Source organism: Synchiropus splendidus, chromosome 4, assembly GCF_027744825.2.
Source record: "Synchiropus splendidus isolate RoL2022-P1 chromosome 4, RoL_Sspl_1.0, whole genome shotgun sequence".
In the NCBI taxonomy this organism is placed as follows: domain Eukaryota; kingdom Metazoa; phylum Chordata; class Actinopteri; order Syngnathiformes; family Callionymidae; genus Synchiropus; species Synchiropus splendidus.
Window position 1 is genome coordinate 10,110,665 of NC_071337.1, and position 21,093 is coordinate 10,131,757.

At 42.7% G+C, this 21,093-nt stretch overlaps 1 protein-coding gene across 1 annotated transcript in view; it reads left to right on the top strand.

The window, feature by feature from the left end:
• The window catches only part of kcnh8 (potassium voltage-gated channel, subfamily H (eag-related), member 8), an 89,956-nt gene that overhangs the window by 50,430 nt on the left and 18,433 nt on the right, over positions 1 to 21,093 (top strand). Inside the window, exons 4-9 of the mRNA XM_053862440.1 lie at positions 5,534 to 5,661; positions 6,756 to 6,993; positions 7,062 to 7,219; positions 13,279 to 13,483; positions 18,061 to 18,270; positions 18,710 to 18,909. Coding sequence (XP_053718415.1) covers positions 5,534 to 5,661; positions 6,756 to 6,993; positions 7,062 to 7,219; positions 13,279 to 13,483; positions 18,061 to 18,270; positions 18,710 to 18,909 — 1,139 coding nt within the window. The remainder of the gene's footprint in view (positions 1 to 5,533; positions 5,662 to 6,755; positions 6,994 to 7,061; positions 7,220 to 13,278; positions 13,484 to 18,060; positions 18,271 to 18,709; positions 18,910 to 21,093) is intronic.

Below are 21,093 nucleotides of genomic sequence, written 5' to 3' on the forward strand. Positions count from 1 at the left end.
TTGCAATACTACACATGCATATCCTGATGTATGGCCTTCTAGACAATACGTATCCCAATATTTCACATTGCTTTACAAACATTTTTGAGAAAACAGTCATGTATGAATGGGTGCCTCTGTATCGATACATGTATTGTAAAGATGCCTGCAACAATATGTATCGATATTTTGAACACACTACCTCTGAAAAGGACGTTGTTTTATTGCTCACGTCTGTGACAGTCCAGCGCAGCGATTTACAAAACCTGTTTTGGAATGAGGATGACAAATGCAGTTTTGGCTGTCACTGATGTGTTGTCTCCTTCCTACTGCAGCCATATACACAATTACCTGTCCACTGCTGACATGAAATTGCTCTATAATTCGATTACTCAGATGGCGCTTGGTAAATAATTTACATTTTCTCTTCTTAGGGAGCCTCTTCCAGCCACATTTTTAAGGTCCTATACAGCGTATACTTGTGTGACACGAACTTTAAAAACAGCATTGAATTAAGTACTTTGACTTTTTTACATTGCAACACAGTAATTTTAGTATCCTAATTTCTTTAAAATGTATTTTAAAAAACCTACCAGTGAAATGCAAATCTACGGCACAATGTTTGGTCGTCGCTCATTTCCATATTATGGTTATATCTTCATGGGTTTTGCGGAAGACAGAAGACTGCTAGTTAGTGCACTTTGACCTGAGCATCTCTGTAACCCAACACTTGCTTAAGACATTAATAAAAGCTGAATTACACCATGCCTTTATTGAATTCAATAAAATAAAATGAAAATGAATTTCCATTATGAAATTCCATTGTCTCTGTTGCTTTTGGGATGTTTAACAGGTGCTTCACACAGTTAGAAAACATCCCCTTAAAGGGCTTTAAGCAAGCATATATATATATATATATATATATATATATATATATATATATATATATATAATATTTTATTCAGGCTAAGTTGTGGCGTAAAAGCAAAAGAAGCTGTTACAGTACTGCTGTTCATCGTCCCTGGACTGATCTGTTTTGGAATATGTCAGTGGAATGTAGAAAATTCCCTGCATAAATTGCTCTGAATTATTGTCCTACGTTTCCATCATTATACTATATATCTCAATGCCGACGCAGTAGGTGGTAATATCGCCACGTTTTTTAATTAAGAAAGAGATAGAACAGGTCACTAGTAAATCGAAGGCGTAAAAATCACATTTACACATCCACATGATTCAGTTATGTTCCTTTAGTGTGGTGTCACGACGTGTGCATCTTTAATTAAAGTGTAATCTTGGTGTTTCACATGTCAACGTCACGTAATCGTCATGAAGATCAACTGTCATGAATCCCATGGTGCAAACCTGTCAACCCATGAGAAGGGCCTCGCAAACCTCACCACCCCCCTTGCACTGAACTGGGTACTAGCACCAGCATCTCCTCCATCATTGGCCCCTCGCACTCCTGCTTCACCATTTGTGGCCCCTTCTCACAATTCATTCCTGTGACCTTCATGCACAACAGTCAATAGGCCTCCACGTGACCACTACAGACACCATTCGTCAAAACGTGGCCTCAAACTTCTCCTGTGGGGAAAGACCTGCACACTGATCTCCACACCAAAGACATGTCTTAATGGCATACATGTCCATTATATAGATCAGGATAAATTATTTTGGCCTCCTGCGTTCCCCCTAGCAACATCCAATGTCGTGTGTTAGATGAATATTGTGTGCAGTCATAATGCTGTGTGTTACAGGTCTCTCAGTTCTTTTAGTTTGTAGCTTTGTTTTTGATCATCTATACCCAGTACAGTTTGTAAATAGAATACGTTGAGATTTGAGAATGTTTATGTATGGAATAATCATATTTGACTTCGTCTGCACTCAAATACAGTATGTATTGATTCAATATAATTAAAAATAATTCATCCAAATAACAGATGAATCACGGATGAACCAGTCCCTCCAGAATTTGCGCCTAAAAATGCCTAATATTGCAACAGATTTAAAAAAAATATTGTGATCAAGTTTGCAACCGTTTCTGGTCTTGGAACCACAATGGCGGAAAAGTAGTTTATAGTCAAAAGCAGCTCTAGATTTCAACCAAATATGTTTTATTTGAAAGAGAGTCTTCTTTTTCCTTTATTATTTCAAGTGCAAAGAACACACACACATAAAATAAATAAATAAATGTTCATACTTAAAAAAAAAAACTTAACATACTTAAATACAAATAAGACAAAATAAGCACATCTTTTTTTATTATGATGTTCTGTGAGTAGTTTCCGGGCTGATGGCGTGTAGTGAGCGCTTGTTGTTTTGTTACAGAGCTCCTCACAAGGGCGGAGACTGACGGACGTTTGGATGAGCCGAGTCTGAGCGGTAAAGGTGGGGAATGTCTGCGAGTGGAGTTGCTCAGCCGCTCATTGAGGCAGCAAATCAAAAGTAACCAGTGATATAGCAGGATACGCTGGATCGGGACGTAGAGTGTCAGAAATAGCGTTGAGAGAGGTGGATCTCGCGGTCAGCCCTTTTTGTTTAGGTCCTCCCCACATCGTGTTCAAGTGACGGCACTGCCCACTCCAGTGAGTTCCACTTTTTAGTTCTGCTTATTATACATGTAAATGACCCTTAGCTGCAATATTTGTCGGCAAATGTGGGCGTCGCTCATGACTCCATCTCAACAAGGTGGGAGTGAATATGCAGACGCATCAGGGGCGGGCAAATGGAGATGAAAGTGAACGGTGAGATTTGCTGGAAAGATGCGGAGACTGGACGAAATTGCGTTTTTCAGGGGACAATTTCCAGATGCACCACACTGTGTAGTATGATGTCATAACCAAAACAGAATAAAATAAGATGGAATGATGAGCGAAAATTTAAGTTTAAAAATATAACAATAAAAATTGCACTGTGCACTTTATCCAGCAAAGTGTTCATCACCAGAGGACTTCCACCCCGATGTTTAAACTTGCGTGGATAGATTCCATTTATTATTTGATCATTCTGGTATCAAATATTAAAATGCAATAAATCTTTTTTTTTCATTAGTTCCAACCTCAAATTAATACCATTTTTTTGGTCAAATTCCACCCCTAGAATGTTGACATGCAGCCTATCAGGACTCACATGTCTTTTCAATGATCAGATGATGCACTTTAGCCTCTCTTTTACTTCCAAACATATCAGGACGACACTCCACTCTCTTTCCTGCTCTAACGCTGCTCTCTCCTCATTGTATTCATGAATTTCCAGCGCTGGTTAACCTCTAGCACTTCGGTTTCTCATTATTCTCATCATGTGTAGCTACTTATACCGTGTTTATCCATTCACACCCACTGTCTGACCCACATACCTCGCCCACTTCCCCTCCGCACACCTTTCCCCGCCTTCTTTCCCACCTATACCATTCTGTTCTCACAGGAATGATTATAAAAGCAAAGAGAAATTCATTACATCTAAAAATACGCCCGCCTCTGTCCCTGCGCTCGTGCCGTGTCGCGTCCCCCAAGGCAGCGCTGCGTTATTGATGAGGCCTGTCTGTTCACCACTATGGTCAGTGGGAAACATTCTGTCCAAGGAAACGCCCAAAAGCAGTTATCGCTCCTGTTCTGTGGATTTGTTATTGCCTTTCATGCTTTATCTGCAGCGACTCATCGGGCCCCTTCACCGGCAATCTACCATCTTAAATAGTTTTGTCCCCAAGTGGAGACACGTGGCTGAAACAGAAGCTACAAAACATGTATTTGAGGAGGAAAACAGACACTTTCCGTCCACTTTTCGGCATTAACTCTCAGGTATGGGAAAATGCTACTCATCAATTTGTTGAAGACATAACAGCAGGGACTCGAAGTTGGAGAGAAAGAGTGATGGCAATAGAGGCACAGCTTGGGAAGCTATTATTCACATTGTTATCTATTAGTCTGTGCAAGTACCTTCCATAATGTGATGCAACATTTTGTGCCCCATTAAGCGGTTAAAGATATTTGCATTGAAAGACTGAGAGGGAAAAACCATTCAGTTTAATTTGGATGTGTTGGGCTGAGCTGAATCTAAATCGAAGATACAGAAACTTTCTATGCACTGTGATCTATATAGTTATTTCCAACTGTTTCACTGTTTCATCTAAATGATTTCTTTCAGATAAATGCCCCTTTAATTGTGTTTTGTTTGTTACCTATTTTATTTTTTTAAAGAAATTATGAGGAAATACTTGACAAGGCGTGTTGTTGCTAAACAGATTATAAATACTTTGAATAAGAAGGTCTTCTCTTTAGAGTCCTCTCAGAAATGTTGAATTTCTGTTGCAGTTGTTTTGTGTATTTTCATGAGTTAAAAGGGAAGTTTTAGAATGTTCTTGATTGTATTGAAAGAGAGTTCATTTTTTCACTTTTTTCTACCTTGTTTTTTGTTAAACCATATGTTCTGATGACAGATTCAATTAATAATTTGACAAACAAAACAGAATACCTGCTGATTTTTCTAAATTATTTGGCTCTCACTGAGTAATCTTGAATATATTTGATTTGCTCTGTGCTGATTTTTATTATTCGTTCCAAACAAGGCAGCTTGAATTACAGGAAATTAAAAATGAGGGAGATTTATTCAAGTCCAGATTGGTTCTGTTGTGTGGCTGTCAGAAGCAACTGTCTGTGTATGAAAGAATGGACATGTTTTGGTGACCCAGCTCTCCATCCTGGTCCCCACCTGTCAGTGACTCACCAGCTTCCTGACAGACAGAAACCAGAAGGGGAAGATAAGGGAGAATGAGCTGTAAGAGCATCGGCACTGGGGCACCACAGGGGTGCGTCCTCTCCCCCTTCTCTACCACTCTGACTGCAAGTCGACTCTGCCCACAGGTGGGATGTAAACAGATTGGCTCTCTGGTGCAGTCAGAACCATCTGGACCCTGCTCAGGACTGTGGCAATGAGTGTGGACCACAGGAGAGTCAATTGAGTTTGAGACCGCTGTTGTCAAGTGGTGCAAGAAATGTTGTTGGCTTTAGGCCTCGCAAAATGAGAAGTGGACCCCCAACAGAGTCATCCCCGAGGCCCTCCAGAGAATAGACATGTGAAGGACACCAGGGGCTGCTGGTTCAGTTCTGGACATACATTACCATGTGTAGTTTGGTGGACTACGAGGAAGATTGTCCGCAGCAACCTGCTCTCAGGAGCTGGACAGAGTTGAAATAAGTGGGCGTCATTGCCGCCCGTCCAGCACTAGTGAGCACTGGGCACCAAAACTAGTGCCCAATGCCTTCGGCACAACTCATTGTGTTATCAGTTTATGCTGTTGCTCCACAGAGGGAACAAATCCAAAGTCAAATTCCTCAAATGAGAATTCCTTCATTTGGCTGTGTCCCATCTGGTCCCATTAACAATGTGTTTTCTGTTCTGCCTTTTGAGTAGATGCCAAAAACTGGAAGATGACAAAGTAAAAAACTGGATGACTCACTTTTAGTGTTTCAGTTCCAAATCAATTCCATGTACAGTGGCATCTGTTTGGAGGACAAAAAAATCATGTGTGTGTGTGTGATGTGCTTGTTCCCAGAGCGACGGCGTGGCAGGGTGAAGACGGGCGGCCCCTTTAGCTCAGCTCACAAGGGGCGCAGCACAGTGCTCTACCACATCTCTGGACACCTCCACAGCCGAGAGAAGAGCAAGATCAAGCTCAACAAGGTATCTGCAACATCCACAGTCGTAAGACAAAGAGGAGGTGATAAACGCTAATTCATGATTGATTATTGTGTTGGTGCAAGGTGGCCCTTTGGTGGAGCGATAAGGTCCACCGCTTGCTGGAGTAGCAGTTCTCATCTACACAGACAGATGACGCCGATTGTTAGATTGATGGTGTTCTGGCTGTCGCTTTCCATTCAGGGGCAGATCGTTGCCGGGACAAACAAACAAAAGAAAGTAAAGAGAAGATATACAGCCACTTTATCGAAGGGTATTTTTCAATATCTATACAAACTCAGGCAGTTTGGAGTTCAGCTCTGACTTCACAAGGGCCACATTATTTGAAACGTTTTTGTTTATTTTCTTCACTTTTTAAAAGCGTTTATTGATTATTTATATTCACAATTTGAGCTTTTCGGCCACACTTTAGATGACGCAACTTGAATAAACTGTGTATTTATATGTGTATATGTGTTAGCTAGTAATTTATCATGATAAAGTAATGATAAGTGTCTTGTTGAGACAGACTAGAAAACAAAGTTCACTCCAAACCACACCATAATTACAGAGTTCTAACTATAAATAAGCAAGTAATTACTTCATATGTGTTCCCCAGTCTGAAGTGTTACCGAATTTTCATATGAACCCATATTTCTTCATCGGATATGGCCGAGATCAAAAGGCTTTATTTTTATTTTTATTTTTATTTTTAATCTATAACTTTTTTTGTGTTGACCAGATTTGCTTGGCCAACCATGAAAGTGCCTGCAAAGTTAGCTCAGGACAACAAAGAAGCAGTTCCTTGTTTTTAGTATGATGCTTCCCACCATCTTAAAAACCCGGATATTAGTTTTATGGCTCTGAAAAATTGAAAGTCGTTATCGTGTTCACAAATTGCGTGTTTTATGAGGCCTTTCCATTCGGCCCCACTATGTTTTTGTCCTTGACCTAATGAAGGTTTTCTCAATAAACTTTAATTCCACTCTCATTTGATCCACATTAAATTACCGTTGTACAGCCTCAGTTTCCCGAAATACAATTTGTAAGTGATGTTGTGACGCTGTGTATCACCACCACCTCTCCGTCTGCTGCATCAGAACGTGTTTGGTGACCCGCCAGCTCTGCCGGAGTACAAGGTAGCGGCAGCCAAGAAGTCCAAATTCATCCTGCTCCACTACAGCACCTTCAAGGCTGGCTGGGATTGGCTCATTTTGTTAGCCACCTTCTACGTTGCCGTGACTGTGCCGTACAACGTGTGCTTCATCGGCGATGATGATGATCTCACCCGCAGCACCACCGTCAGTGACATCGCCGTGGAGATTCTCTTCATTATCGGTCAGTGACTTCACTCAGAAGAAGAACTTTTTTTTTGCTGATGTTAATCCGGTGTCTTGCCTTTTCAGACATTGTTTTCAATTTCCGCACCAGCTACGTCAGCAAGTCCGGGCAGGTCATTTTTGACGCTCGGCAAATCTGCTTTCACTATCTGACCACGTGGTTCATCATCGACCTGGTCGCTGCATTGCCCTTTGACCTTCTGTATGCCTTCAAAGTCAGCGTGGTGAGTGACCTTTAGCTCTTTGACACGACCAGTGAAGTCTGCAGTAGCAGAAACAAAATCAATTTCTTTTAGTTCCTCTTTTTCTTGTCTTCATCATTTGCCGATTTGTGAATTTAACAGAACTTCTTCACTCTTCGAAAACGTCAAAATAATGTGTTTATTTTGCTCTGAAAACTGTTTAAAAATGATTTGAATGTTGCGGCGACACCTCACAATCTGAAGATCAGTTCATCCATGAAGAAAACTTAGACAGACTTCATGTCCTCATTCACTGCATCCGTAAACCTCATTGGTTGTGTCCCTCTTCTCCCTTAAACTGGCCCCTCCATCACGCTGGAAAGTTCCCTTGAGACATCTTGAGAAACCTTTCTCGAGGGAATGAGCAACTCTGCTTGTTTTACTTCCCGATCAGCAGATGTGCAAGCGGCTTTCATGCATGAGAAACTATCTGGAGGGAACGTTTCTTTCCCCCAATCTAATGTCCCCTCTGGGGCTCTGTACCACCGAGTCGCTTTTCTATCCATTTTTCTGAGAAGGTGTCACAGATCCGCTGTCAGATAATCTCATTGCCGGATTGATTTGTGAATCAGAGCGACAAATGTGAAATATTTGCGCGACCTTGCCGGAGAAATAGACCTGAGCTGGAAAGTGAGGCCGTTGATCCACAAATCCATAAGTCAGCGTCGGTCTTGACATATTGGTCACCAGTGGATGAGCAGGTGGAGGTGGATTAAATGAACTTCCTGCAATGAAGCGTGTATATGAGACGTTGGTTATCAGGTCGGAGTTGAGCTGCTGGTTGAAGAGTTCAAGTGCCGAACCCTGATGGAGACCTACATGTGGGTTTCTGATGAAGCCGTTGCTCATCTGACTCGACCCGACGACTTCAGGCGACCACTTGAGGAGTAAATTCTGTGATGAACGCACTTGCGGAAAATCAAGCCAGGTCGAGTGGTTCGGAGAAGCAGGGGCAATTGTGACGACTGTGCAAAAAATAGGTCACATTCTGGATCTGTCAATACATTGGAGCAAGATCCTTTGTCTTACTGTCGGTCTAATTTTCTCCTGGCTACGTCGCTGCCTGGCTCTAAATCTTGTATACTTCTTTTAAGTTTCATTTGTTCTTAACCCGAATCTATTTCAAATAGTTCATGGCGGCTCAAAAAAAAAAAAAAAAAAAAAAGTCATGATACAAACAGAGGGTTCAGAGTTCATTCCATCTGTCCCACATTGCATGCTGGGATGTCAAAATACAGATGGAATAAATGCAAAAATATAATAATAATATAATTCTTGTATGTCCATTGTGCCTGAAAAGAAGAATCCAACTCAAAATGTTGGTGGATTTTTTGTTTTTTTGTTTTACAATTTTTGAAAACGTCCACAGCAATAAGACACAGCATGAATGAATAAATACATTGCAATCATGTGACAAGTTATATGACATTTGGAAAACCACTATATCACCCGGCTTCTTAGTTGATGCATCGCATGCATCTCAGTCAATATCTCTGCTTTCATGATACGGAGATTGAAAAGGACCTGAGTAAAGAACAGTTCTTACAATTTCTGCCCCTTAATCCGTCTCTCCCTATTTTTCATACTGATGTTTGTGTTTAACTGTGTGGAAATTTGTGTCTTTTATTTATGTTTACGTGTGCGGATGTACCTGTTTTATCTGGACTTGTGGGGAGCATTTTTGGAGAAAACACCTCCATGTGAGGACCTTATGCCTTTGTGGGGACCATTTGGCCAGACCCCACAAATGTAAGCCTTTAAACTTTTGGGATGTCTTCAAAACAACAAGGTCGTTGTAATTGGGTTTAAGTTTGGTTCAGAGTCCTGGTTAACTTTATTTTATTTATTTTGGATGGTTAAGTTTTGGATGAGCGGCTGGGAGCATCATGCCAATGAGCGGACCCCACAAAGATGGTGGGACTAACCTGCGTGCGTTATTGTGTCTTGTTTTTTTATATTTATTTAATACTAGTTGCGTGTCTGTGCATGTGTAAACGGGGGTCCAGAGAGGTAACTTTCAGTGGTGGTGCTAGTTCTTGTCCCTCGGGAAACGGCGTCAGCGCCACAGTGATCTCCTCCTTAGAAGTACACTGCCACTCCACCAGACATATTTACCACAACAACATCGCAGTTCTCTGCCCGAGGCAATGAGTGGCACAGTCGACATGCAGGCCAAGTTCACTGGGCGTGAGGTTTAGTGCATCCAGTCATTTCCTCTGACAGCGTTGCTGTGTAAACATGGTCCACAATGACACACTCTGGACCTTCTGAGTCGAACAGAACCTCTTCTCTCTTCAGACTGTATGTTTGAAAACACATTGCAAAATATTCTCTTCATCTTCATAAGTTAGTCAGAAGATAAAGGAATCAGTTGTGAGGAATGGATGGGCAAAAAACACAATATATCTGTGCGACAAGGAAGGTGGAAAGCAAATGTACCTTTTGTTTTTTTTTTTGCTTGTCACATGAGTGAATGGCCACAATGACATGTTGCTATAGGCAAGGAGAGAGAAATACCATCCGGTCCCAGCAGGACAGGCTTTCCACGCACTGTAGGGCCAACTTGGCCACCATTTTCATTTTGCCACCTCGGAGACTGTGATTGTGGAGTAATTGCAGAATGTTCTTGTGACGTCCTCTCTGAGGACGGCGCATTTAGACTGGCACATCCTCTGGAGGACCCGAGCCATCTTGCACCACAATTGCCTGAGGGTTCCATACTGCTTCCTTATTGAGCTGTTTTCATTCCTGCTGTGCCTTTATTTTTGGGCTTCACCACTGAGTGATGGACTTTCTCTGCTACCTTCTTCAGTTGTGGCTTCACTTGTGTGTTTTATCAAAGGTGGGACTCCATAATAGAAATAATAAGATATTTAATTTATTGCGATTAATGCTGACCGTGTCATTATTCACCGACTGGCCGATATATCGGCGCTGATATGTTTATTTCTTTGCTTTAAAAGTTGTAGTGTTTTCTGTACAGTGTTTTTCAGTGTTATTGATATTTAGTAGGTTTGTGTAATTAAGCTAAAACAAGGGACTTAGTTGTGGAGAAAAAAGAAAAAAACAATTGACCAAAAATCTTATTGGCCTGTTGGGACAAAAAAATTGTTATCGGCCAGTTATTAAATCTAAGTTGACTCTGTACACGAGTAAAGGTGAAGGTGAAGGTGAAGGTGATCCACTGCTGAGCGAACTCTTTGCTGCATTATACTTAATAAAACATTTTGTTCTTCAATCCAGATCCCAAAGTGAATCTTATTTATGCTCCGTCATCGTGGATATTTTGGTTATTACCACATTCACCACATTCATATTGTATAATGTGAATGCGGCGCACCTGGGACTGGCAAAATGAAAAATGGTCCCTCAACAACTCATTTATCACCACTGACTCTCTTTCAATTCTAGAACCAATTCTGGACTTTTTGGAACCTGCAATTCCCGAAATCCACTTCAACTTTCTTACAACTCTTACTCATATAAGATCCCTTTTCTACCCACTGTACGTCCATAAACAAGGACCTACTGGGCTGCCATTTATCCCACCATTATTTGTGATCTCATGGAATACGGCGGACTAAAAGGGTTTTCATTCGCTCCAGCACCAACAACATGGTAAACTGCAGACGGTACTGTCGTGATTAGCTTCTTGGGATAAAGGTGTGGCTGCAGGGGAAGAAATAATGAGCATTTCTGTAATATGTATTGCCTTTTGTGTGCAAATACTGAAGGGGAAGGCAGGCAATCACATAGCTAAATGTAAATTTCACACCTGATGAGCAGGGAAAATGGAAATCTGTGACATGGATGATGTTGGTAAAAGCAGGAACAGAGAGCGGCTGGAGATGTGTATTCACTTTTTTGTGTACTTATATATTGCTTACTGCTTGTGGAGGAGATAGCAATGTGGGACGTCTCCATAGGGCTGTGATAGATGGTTGGGAAAAGATGGAGTTTCTCCCAGGGGCTCAGTAGGAGGCTTCATTATGCCTGCTGAAGCACTGGCCCTGTGTTTCTCCCTGCAAACGCACCATAAAATAAACCCGGGACACAAGCAGAAACCGTTCGGATAAAGAGTCTGCATCATTCCTCTTCCCAACACACCGACCTCATTCACACAATCCATTCTGTCTTCCCTTATTCAGCTAATAACACATGCTGCTAATACATTTTCATACTTTTCAACAACAGTTTGTATTCACGTCTGCGTGCCGAGCACAAAAAAAAACGCGTGCGTCATTCATCACTGAAGAATTACATCTGCTCCTCTGTTTGCTTTGTGCTGTATCACGCTGAATAACATCGCCGAGTTAGTGCCTGGCTTTTTTTGACCGTGACATTGTGGGTTATGGGAGGGAAATTGTTATATCGGAAGAAAAGTCTCTGGGGAAAATGGATTTCAGTCTGAGGAGCAGGTGAACCGTGGATTATATTCCCGTCACATCCACGGAGCTGAGGGTTCAAGTGAAAGTAGAACATGTGCGATTCATTTAGCGCAGTTCACACACACCAATTTAGGGCAACAGGGAGAGGAATTCCAGGGGATTATGGCAGTGCTACCTTCAGTTGTCGAAGTTTTTAGTTAATGCCTGTGGTTGGTTTTCATCGCAAGATACTGGCCACTGACCAGGATCCTCGCCTACCGCCGCACGTCCATCCAAACCATCCCACATAATGGCTGGCAGGTGCCTAGCCGTGTTTTGGTCTATTTATAGCTGTAAGAAATTACATGTATATGGTTGAGTCCTTTAAAAGTAAGACACCACAAATCATGTTCGGTGACAGGTAGCATTCATCTATGGCCAAGCTGATCTGAAGGACACAGAGCTGGCGGCATCCAAAACATTTTTTACTTTTAATATCCTTCTCTGGTCTGCGATGTTGATGTTCCACTAACTTTAGCAGCAGACTCACCCTTAATGTGACTTGATGTCAAGAATGGATCTGGAAAATTCCTAAATATTGATGGGGAAAATATGCAGTTGTGTTGAGAAGCTGGCCACAGAGAAGCCTCAAACGTGAAAAGCTGATTTCAGATTCAGTTCATGCTGCTTTGCCCTGTTGATGACCATGGTTAGTGGAATTTTAACAGCTGCAGTAGCATTATTAACAGGGCTTCAGCGATCGAACGACTGGCCGATATATCGGCGCCAATATGGCCATTTATGATATCATCATGATCAGCCGATCGAACGACAAATCTGAGCAGATTTTTAAAAATCATTTATTTATTTCAGTGAGATGCCATTTCTATTTATTTTTACATGATGGGAAATATTATTACTTTTTCAAATGTCATATGACCTGCTGCATACATTCGCTCCAGCCAGCCACAGTGGTGTCATTTGGCAATACTTCTCCGTCAAGAAAAATCACAACTGAATTGCAGTTCGCAATGTGTGAATTTTACCAAGAAGCTAACAAAGCTAATGAACAAAGGCTATGCTAACTGGAGCTAACCAATGTTTGTATATGTTTAACAAGTAAAAGTTTACATGATGGGTTTGATCTATTCATTGTTCAGTGAAAAGGGAATAAAATGTATTTATTTTATATTAAGCCCTTTGCCTTTCTGTTGTTTGTTTGCTTAAAAAGAGTTTTTCAGTGTTATCGCTATTTAGTAGGTCCGTGTAAGTAAGCTAAAACAAGGGACTTTTTTGTGTGATTTAGTTGAGGAGGAAAAAAAAAGAATCGACCAAAAATCTTATTGGCCTGTTGGGACTTTTTCAGCCTGTGACATTTTGGACCCTTTTGACACTGTTTGTTTCTCAGTATAGTAGATATACAGAGCAAAGGGATCTGCAGCTGCTAACCTGAGGGGCAGTTGGGTTGAGAGACAAGTAAAGTATTCTGGATGTCACAGGTTCACAATCATTGCTAGTGTGTGCATAACTCTCCGGAAACCTGTCACCAGTAACATCTGTTTCCTCCAAACTAACAAAGTGTTTTCCTTTCTCTAACCGAAAAACTGAAGCCGACAAATTCACCACATGCTTCCGAGAAACCATTCCGTCTCATGCCGCTTGTCTTTTTCCCAGGTGTCTGTAGTCCACTTGCTGAAAACAGTCAGACTCCTTCGTCTGCTGCGGCTTCTCCAGAAGATGGACCGCTACTCTCAGCACAGCACGGTGGTACTGACGCTGCTGATGTCCATGTTCGCGCTGCTGGCCCACTGGATGGCCTGCATCTGGTACATTATCGGCAAAATGGAGATGGAAGCCAATTCCTACAACTGGGACATCGGTGAGGCGAATGTCAAACACCATCATTGGAATGTTCAACTTGTGTTTATTAACTAAGCTGGTGAGAGATTCTGTTGGTTGAGAAGCTACTCGCTGCTAGTCCTCTCTAGGCCTCGTCTTTACCAGTTCCACCTTGCCTGCACTCTCCTCTTCACCTCCCTCGTTCTCCAATTGACCCTTATCCTCTTCTCTCCCACTGCTCCCGTCTACTTTCCCTGCTTTCTCTCAGTTATTCAAATACTTCCCCACACACAGTGCCATGCAAACAGACCATGAAAAACACGTGCCTATTAAGACTACATCAGATGTGCGACATGTTTATTTCTATTTCATATAATAAACATTACCTTGTGTCCACAGGGCAGCTACAATAGCAGATAATTTTGGTGAAAATGAGTGGTGTTGCGACACCTGCCCGAGGCAGTAATGACAGCTCAATACCCAACAATAAAACAAGCCTCCTTTGCAAATTTCAGTTTTTATTCAGTCTAAGATCTAACCTGCCAATTTTCACGAGGTTGTGTTTTTATTACCTAGTCCACGAAATCCAAAGCAATTTAAAGAACAGCCCGCACACTAACATGGCGATTTGTATTTACAGATAGCAGTTTGGTAGCACGTACTTTTATACGCTTTTTCTGCTGACTCAGCTCCCAAAGTGCTTTGCGCAACCTCAAGCAGTTGCACATAATTATGCATTCGCCAATTCGCCAGTTAACAGATCACAAACAAGCAGAATAGATTCCTGATGAAAAGTGTCATGTCATTAAATATACCGATATTTCCGGACTATAAGCCACTACCTTTTTCTGGTGGTCTGAACGCTGCGGCTTATGCAACAGCGCGGCTAATATATGGATTTTTACAGGCTGAAATCAGATGAAATCGGAGGCTTTTTATTTATCCTTAAAGTGCTCAAAATGCGCTATTTTCGCTCGCGTGTCCACAGCTCCGACAACAGAGCCAGTCTCCTGGAGGTCTGGAATCGAGAAGCAGCAGTTGAGAGCGGCAGTGGTGTTGGAACTTCAGACATGTGGGTGAAAACGGCACATTTTGAGCACTTTATGTGAATAAAACATGTGAGGAGTCCATGACTCAAGTTCATAACATTTCCCAGTTTGTTTGAGTCAAAAAAAACTCTTTTAAGCCGGGTGCACCACTGATCTTTCTACGGCACAGACAGCACCGCTGCACCCGCGACTTCTAGACCGGTGCTGCTTATGTATGAACAAGATCTATTTTCCTTCTTAAATTTAATTGGTGCGGCTACAATTCAGGTTCGCGCTATAGTCCAGAAAATTACGTTAATTTCACAAAGTTGCCACCTGTTCTTCCTGTTTACTGAGCAACAGAATATAGAATCTAATGGAGGATTTTGGGATCCCCCAGTCTGAGCTGGTGAGGGGCGTTTGGCTCAACCTTTTGAAGCTACTGCCCCTGCAACCTGGCAACGAATAAGCGGATGAGGATGGATGAATAATAATATGGGAGTACATGAGCGTCTTGGCCAAGGAATGCTCTTCTTAAGTACATGTCTTATTGCTTCAGACGTGTTTTCGTTTTTTGTTTGAGCACCTCGTTCACATTCCTCCACATCGCTGTTGGAAGTATGACTTCAGGTTGACTCACTTTGTGGAATTACTTTTCCAGGACACAAAAGCTTGTGTTGGGTTACCCTACTTGGAAAAAAAAAATAAATCAATAAATACATCTGTTAGGTATTTCTGCTTGTTATTCCTCAAAAAATGACCAGCGATCGGTGAACTTGAGATCAAGGGAAATTTTACTTCGAAGGAGTCAGAGTTCATAGAAGCAACACTGGTTTACAACAGCGAAGGCCGACTGGAGACTGATGCTTAGAGGTGTCCTTTATAGGGTGAGTCTGCACTCCTGCCATCTGAGAGTGCTGAGAAGCCATCCTGCAGCAAGGAGACGCTGCAGTTTTGGGAAAAGCACTAGCTCAAATATAGAAACCAAGGGGCCTTTGGAATGCAGTGGGGACATCAGCATAGAATTACACGTAACCAGGGGTGAACCATAAATGTGGTCAGTCACATTTTTCCTCATCTAAACCAAACAACTGCAGGTTCAGATTCTTTCATAGCCGTCACTGCTTCACACCAGGAAGTTGCAAACCCACTCCGGCTCCATAGATGGTAAGAGATGGCCTCATTACGCAGACTGTGCTTTTCAGGCATCTTCTCCGTGCGCAGGACCTTTTACACCATAATTTGACTTGAGTGTGTTCTGAGATTTTGGAGACCTGCGCTATTCAGCGTCCCCACACGGCCGCTCTCTCCCCGGACCTCATTCTAGCCTTTAAAGCGGATGAACCGCGGCGCCTTAATGGACTTCCTGCTGACCCACTGTTGAATGTTGCGCGTGAAAGGTCGTGTGACCGCGTCCGGTTTTAGCAGCTTCATTATGCTGATGATTCGTACGCCCATTCTATTGATCCGCCCGGTCAACGCCGCGGATGTTGGCCCGCGGGCCTGTGAGATTATCCTCCCCGGCTTGTTTTATCATAAAATGAGAATAGCGGGATTCTTCTGGTAATTAATGATGAAGCCCCCTGTCTTCAGGTCCGGGATATAATGAGCCCCCGTGGGCTGATCTCTGGTCAGTATCGACCAGCCGCACCGTTGGCAATTACCTCCCTGTTTTTGTCTTCATAACTGGTTCCGGGTCAGCATTGACTGAGTTGAAGGAGCCAGATTCCCTTTGACCAATTACTGCGTCTCAGTGTCATAAAGCAGCTCAGTACATGAGTCAGGATTCATGTGTTGTGTCCTAATTATGCGTTTCTGATGCCGAATGTGCATTGAAGTCGGGCTTCTGTGAGGGCCTTCCATCCAATTACCATTCATCAGTGTCCGCTGGAGACTCTCGGGGATGCGCTGCACGTCTCCGCCGTGTGTTGACCGGGGATCACTTCTGGTTTCCAAGCATCAGAGGAGCAGCTAACACTGGATCTATTCTTCACTGCTGGATTCATCTGCCTTTATATGCTTCACTGCACTGAATCTCTTGGGAATTGAAAGCTGCTGCTTCTCAGTTTGACAAGCGGAATAATGTAGCTCTACGGCATGTTGTGACAAAGCCTGGACAGATAGTCGATAAGTCTTGAGTAGGTCATTAATAACTTTAGAACAGTGATGGCGCGTGTTGGGGGGCTGTGCTAGAGTTACATTCAAACATGTCTATACATGTAGTAACACACAAACAACATCATAGAAATGTCCTGTTCAATAGTACTTATTAAAGACTGTGTTTTTAAGTATCAATGCTCAACTGTCCAGGGCAATGGAGAGTGTGAGAAAGAGGTGAAGAAGCAGGTGCAGGCAGGATGGAATCATTGGAGAAAAGTGTTGTGGTGATGGACAGGTTGACAGATGAGGTTAGACAAGAAGCCCCTTGGACCATGATGTTTGCAGATGACATTGTGATCTGTGGTGAGAGCATGGAGCAAGAGAAAGATCAGCTAGAGAGGTGGAGGTTAAGTAAGACGGAATACATGTGTGTGAATGAGAGGGAGCCAAGTGGACAGGTGAAGTTACAGGATGCAGAGATAAAGAAGGTGGAAGATTTGAAGTACCTAGGCTCAACTGTCCAGGACAGTGGAGGGTGTGACAAAGAGGTGAAGAAGCGGGTGCAGGCAGGGTGGAATAACTGGAGAAAAGTGTCAGGTGTGATGTGTGACAAATGGGTGTCGGCAAGGATGAAAGGGAAGGTGAAGAAAACGGTGGCGAGACCAGCAATGTTGTATGGTTTGGAAACAGTGGCACTGAGGAAAGACAGGAGGCAGAGCTGGAGGTAGCAGAGACGAAGATGCTGAAGTTCTCTATCTGGGAGTGAGCAGGATGGATAGGATCAGGAAGCAGTAGATCAGAGGGACAGCACATGTCAGGTGTTTAGGAGACAAAGTCAGAGAGGCTAGATGGAGATGGTTTGGACATGTACAGAGGAGAGAGAGCCAGTACATTGGTGGGGAGATGTTGAGGTTGGAACTGCCAGGCAGAAGGTGGAGATGAAAGCCAAAGAGGAGATTGATGGAGGTGGTGAAGGAGGACATGAGGTTTGTAGGTTTGAGAGACGAGGAAGCAGAGGACAGGGTGAGATGGAGGAAGATGATCCGCTGTGGAGACCACTGTAGGGAGAAGCCGAAAGAAGAAGAAAGACAGTGACAAAATAACAATCATTATTCTTGGAAGCTAAATTTATGGTTAATTTCCCTGACAAAACTGGCGGCATTGTAGAAAAATTCCCCCAGTTTTGTGTCTGAACTGATTCTCGGATGCTCGAGCTACTTTGATGTAGTAATTTAGTAATGAACAGTAATGAAGAAGAAGCTGTTTCCTCCAAAATATGATTCATATGTTAGAAGTGACATGTTGTAGTGTATTTTCATTCTGCAATATTGTCAAGACAATGAAGACAGTGGTTCCAGAACGGTCACATGTGAGAGAAGCACAGTTTAAATTTCTACCTGATCCCAGATGTCAACTGCAGCTGTGGCTAAGAAACGCTTCACCAGGTGGAGCATGGAACCCAAACACATCTGTCTCCCCAAACCCACAGGTTGGCTGCACGAGCTGGGGAAGCGGCTGGAGTCGCCCTACTACACCATAGGCAGCCTGAACGGGACCAGCAGTGGACCCTCCATCCGGAGCGTCTACGTGGCCTCCCTCTACTTCACCCTCAGCAGTCTGACCAGCGTGGGCTTCGGCAACGTGTCGGCCAACACCGACGCCGAGAAGATCTTTTCTATTTGTGTCATGCTCATAGGAGGTAAACAGATTCCCCCGTCACACTCTGGTGGTCAGACAAACGCTCATTTGTGTTTCGACATCCCACAGCTGCTGCTGCATCACAACATCTCACTTAGATCCATAATCCTCGGCTTCACTAGCAATTACAAATCTCAGCTTGATTTGAGATTTTTCGTCATTTTGTTTTGCTGTTTTCACCATGTTATTATTATTATTTGATAATAATAATAGTATAATCTCTGATGTCTGTCATGTTTTTGCCGACATTTCAGTTTAGCAACATTATGGTGTATTTTCTTTTTAACCACTGGTTAAATCAAACATAAATCTACTGCATAATACCATATTTTACCAGCTGTCTGACACCACCAAGTGCCTGGCACGTAAACACTCATTTATATTTCCTGCTATTTGTTGTGACTCTTTACCTTTGACGTTCCTCTCCTCCCTCTCTGCAGCACTGATGCACGCGCTGGTGTTTGGAAATGTGACGGCCATCATCCAGAGGATCTACTCGCGCTGGTCCCAGTACCACACCAGAACCAAAGACCTCAAGGACTTCATCCGAGTCCATCACCTGCCGCAGAGCCTGAAGCAGCGAATGTTGGAGTATTTCCAGACAACCTGGTCAGTCAACAATGGCATCGACTGTAACGAGGTACAAAATAAAAGCTTGTGCACGAATAAGAACCTCATTTTCATCACATTCAGAGCAGTGGACGGCGTCTGTAGCCGCGCATGAGTGAGAGTCGGGACCACAGTCTCCGTCCATATAGGAGGCATGTGCCTGACTCTCTCAGTGTTGGCTCAACACAAACAAACAGAAGCGCCGCCGCCGCTCCTCATCAGTCAGTGATCTAATAGCAGCCCGTTTCTCCAGACTGAGTGCAATCCAGACAGCTGTCAGGGTCAGTCAGACTGATGACGGATCCCCGACAGATGAATTATAAATGGGCCTGTTGATTAAAAGCAGGCTCCCTCTGAAGCTGCAGCCGTGGACTGGTAGTATATGATGACCAGCTCCGTATCTCTCACTCGCTCTGGCAGGAGGCAGGACGCTCCGGGTTGCGTTTAAGGTCTTGTTTCTTTGATGTCTGATTCGGCCGCGACGAACCGAAACCTTTCCGTTATCTTCTGTCAAACAGGGTTTTTGAACATGCATTAGTAGCAGAGTTCAAAATACAAGAGAGTGACCTGGTGACTGCAATGTAAGATTACTGAGACTCAACAAAATGATCATCACACACAGACCCCTAAATGCATGACGTCATATGAAGTAAAGTTTATTAAAAATGGGTATTTAAAGGGACAGCTGGCTTCATCTCCTCAGATGATCCAAAGTTGAAGGTCAGTCCCCCGAAAATATGGGCTTCCACTGTGGAACAATTGACAAAACTTTCAAGGATCTAAACCTCAGTTGATTTATTGAAGTGTTTAGAGGTCTGTTTTCACTTGAATTAGCAAAAGATCATTTTAGCTTAAAGCTCTTAAAACATCCTTCCCATGTTCATTTACAGCTCCAGATCGATATTTATTGTCCTGACTGTCTAAAAAAAAAAGCTACAGCATAGAGAGTCTAAGTCTCCGCCCCTCCGCGAAAGTCTGTGGGGAAATCAATGTTATTTTCTGGTCCACTTTGCCTCATGCCCTGGATCACACATATGCTACACCTCAAGTAAGGATGTGTTTTGACTATGTTTGTTGTGTAATTTATGATTTATTTGCTCGTGGTAATATGTAATTATTTGGACTAAAAATCAAATGCATCTATCAATCCGACTGCTGCGGCGCTGAGGCAGATGCTAAAGAGGGCAGGACTTAGGCTCCCCAGAGCTACACTTGAAGATAATATAACCAGGCTCAATGTAAATAAAGATAAACATCGTTTAAACGTTTAAATAATTCCGTTGATTCCTTAACTTCTCGAGGTGTGAGAGCCCAACATGACCTGCATAGCAAATATGTCACCCAAACACTGCAAATCTTACCAAATGAAGGATTCAGTCTTTGAGAATGAAAAACTTAAAGTTAGCTCAACTTGATTTTTTTGGAAGTTTTACTACAAAGTTGAAAATACAAAGAAATGAACTTAATTTTTTTGGAGGTTTTACTATAAAGTTGAAAATACAAAGAAATGATGTTAAGAATAAACTGAAATTTAGCAGGTGAAGAGTCCAGAGGCCAATGTGTAAGTGTGGTATAATCTTGCCTTGTTGTAAATTCCTTTTCTTGTTGGTGTATGTTGGAATTCTATTTTGTGATAATGGGTGCCTTTGAGAACCTGCATGATCAATGAGAGATTGTGACACCGGGAAGTCGCTGCGCCAAGTGGTGCTCAGACAATAAAGGTGGACACAATGGAAGCTCTCGTGCATTTCTTCTCAGGCGGAAATGAAGGTTAATTTACAAGAAAGGAATTCCGCCTTCATCTGCCAGCAACATGTTCATGTTCATGCAACACTCACAGAGATTTCACTGAACATCAGTGTGACAAGGTGCAGCGGAAGATTGTGACTCTGGTGACGGAAACTAGTTTGAAAGCAGGTGAAATCCCAGTGACAGTCAGTTCTTTATTCCCATAAATGTGTCTCTCCTTATTCGTTTTCCTGGAACCTACCAAGAAATGACGTGCACACTGAACCAAACATAGTTTCTCCCTGCTGCCAGCCCTGAACTTCCGTAGATCACAGACTCATTTTTTCTGACTATGAAATGGTGCAGTCAAATACTACCTTTGAAAGTTTAGCACTGAAATGTGAAAATGTAAGTTTCACATGGTTGCTTCAATACAAAGCAGCACATGGATAATTCCAGAGTAAACGAAAAAGTTGGTTGAAAGTCG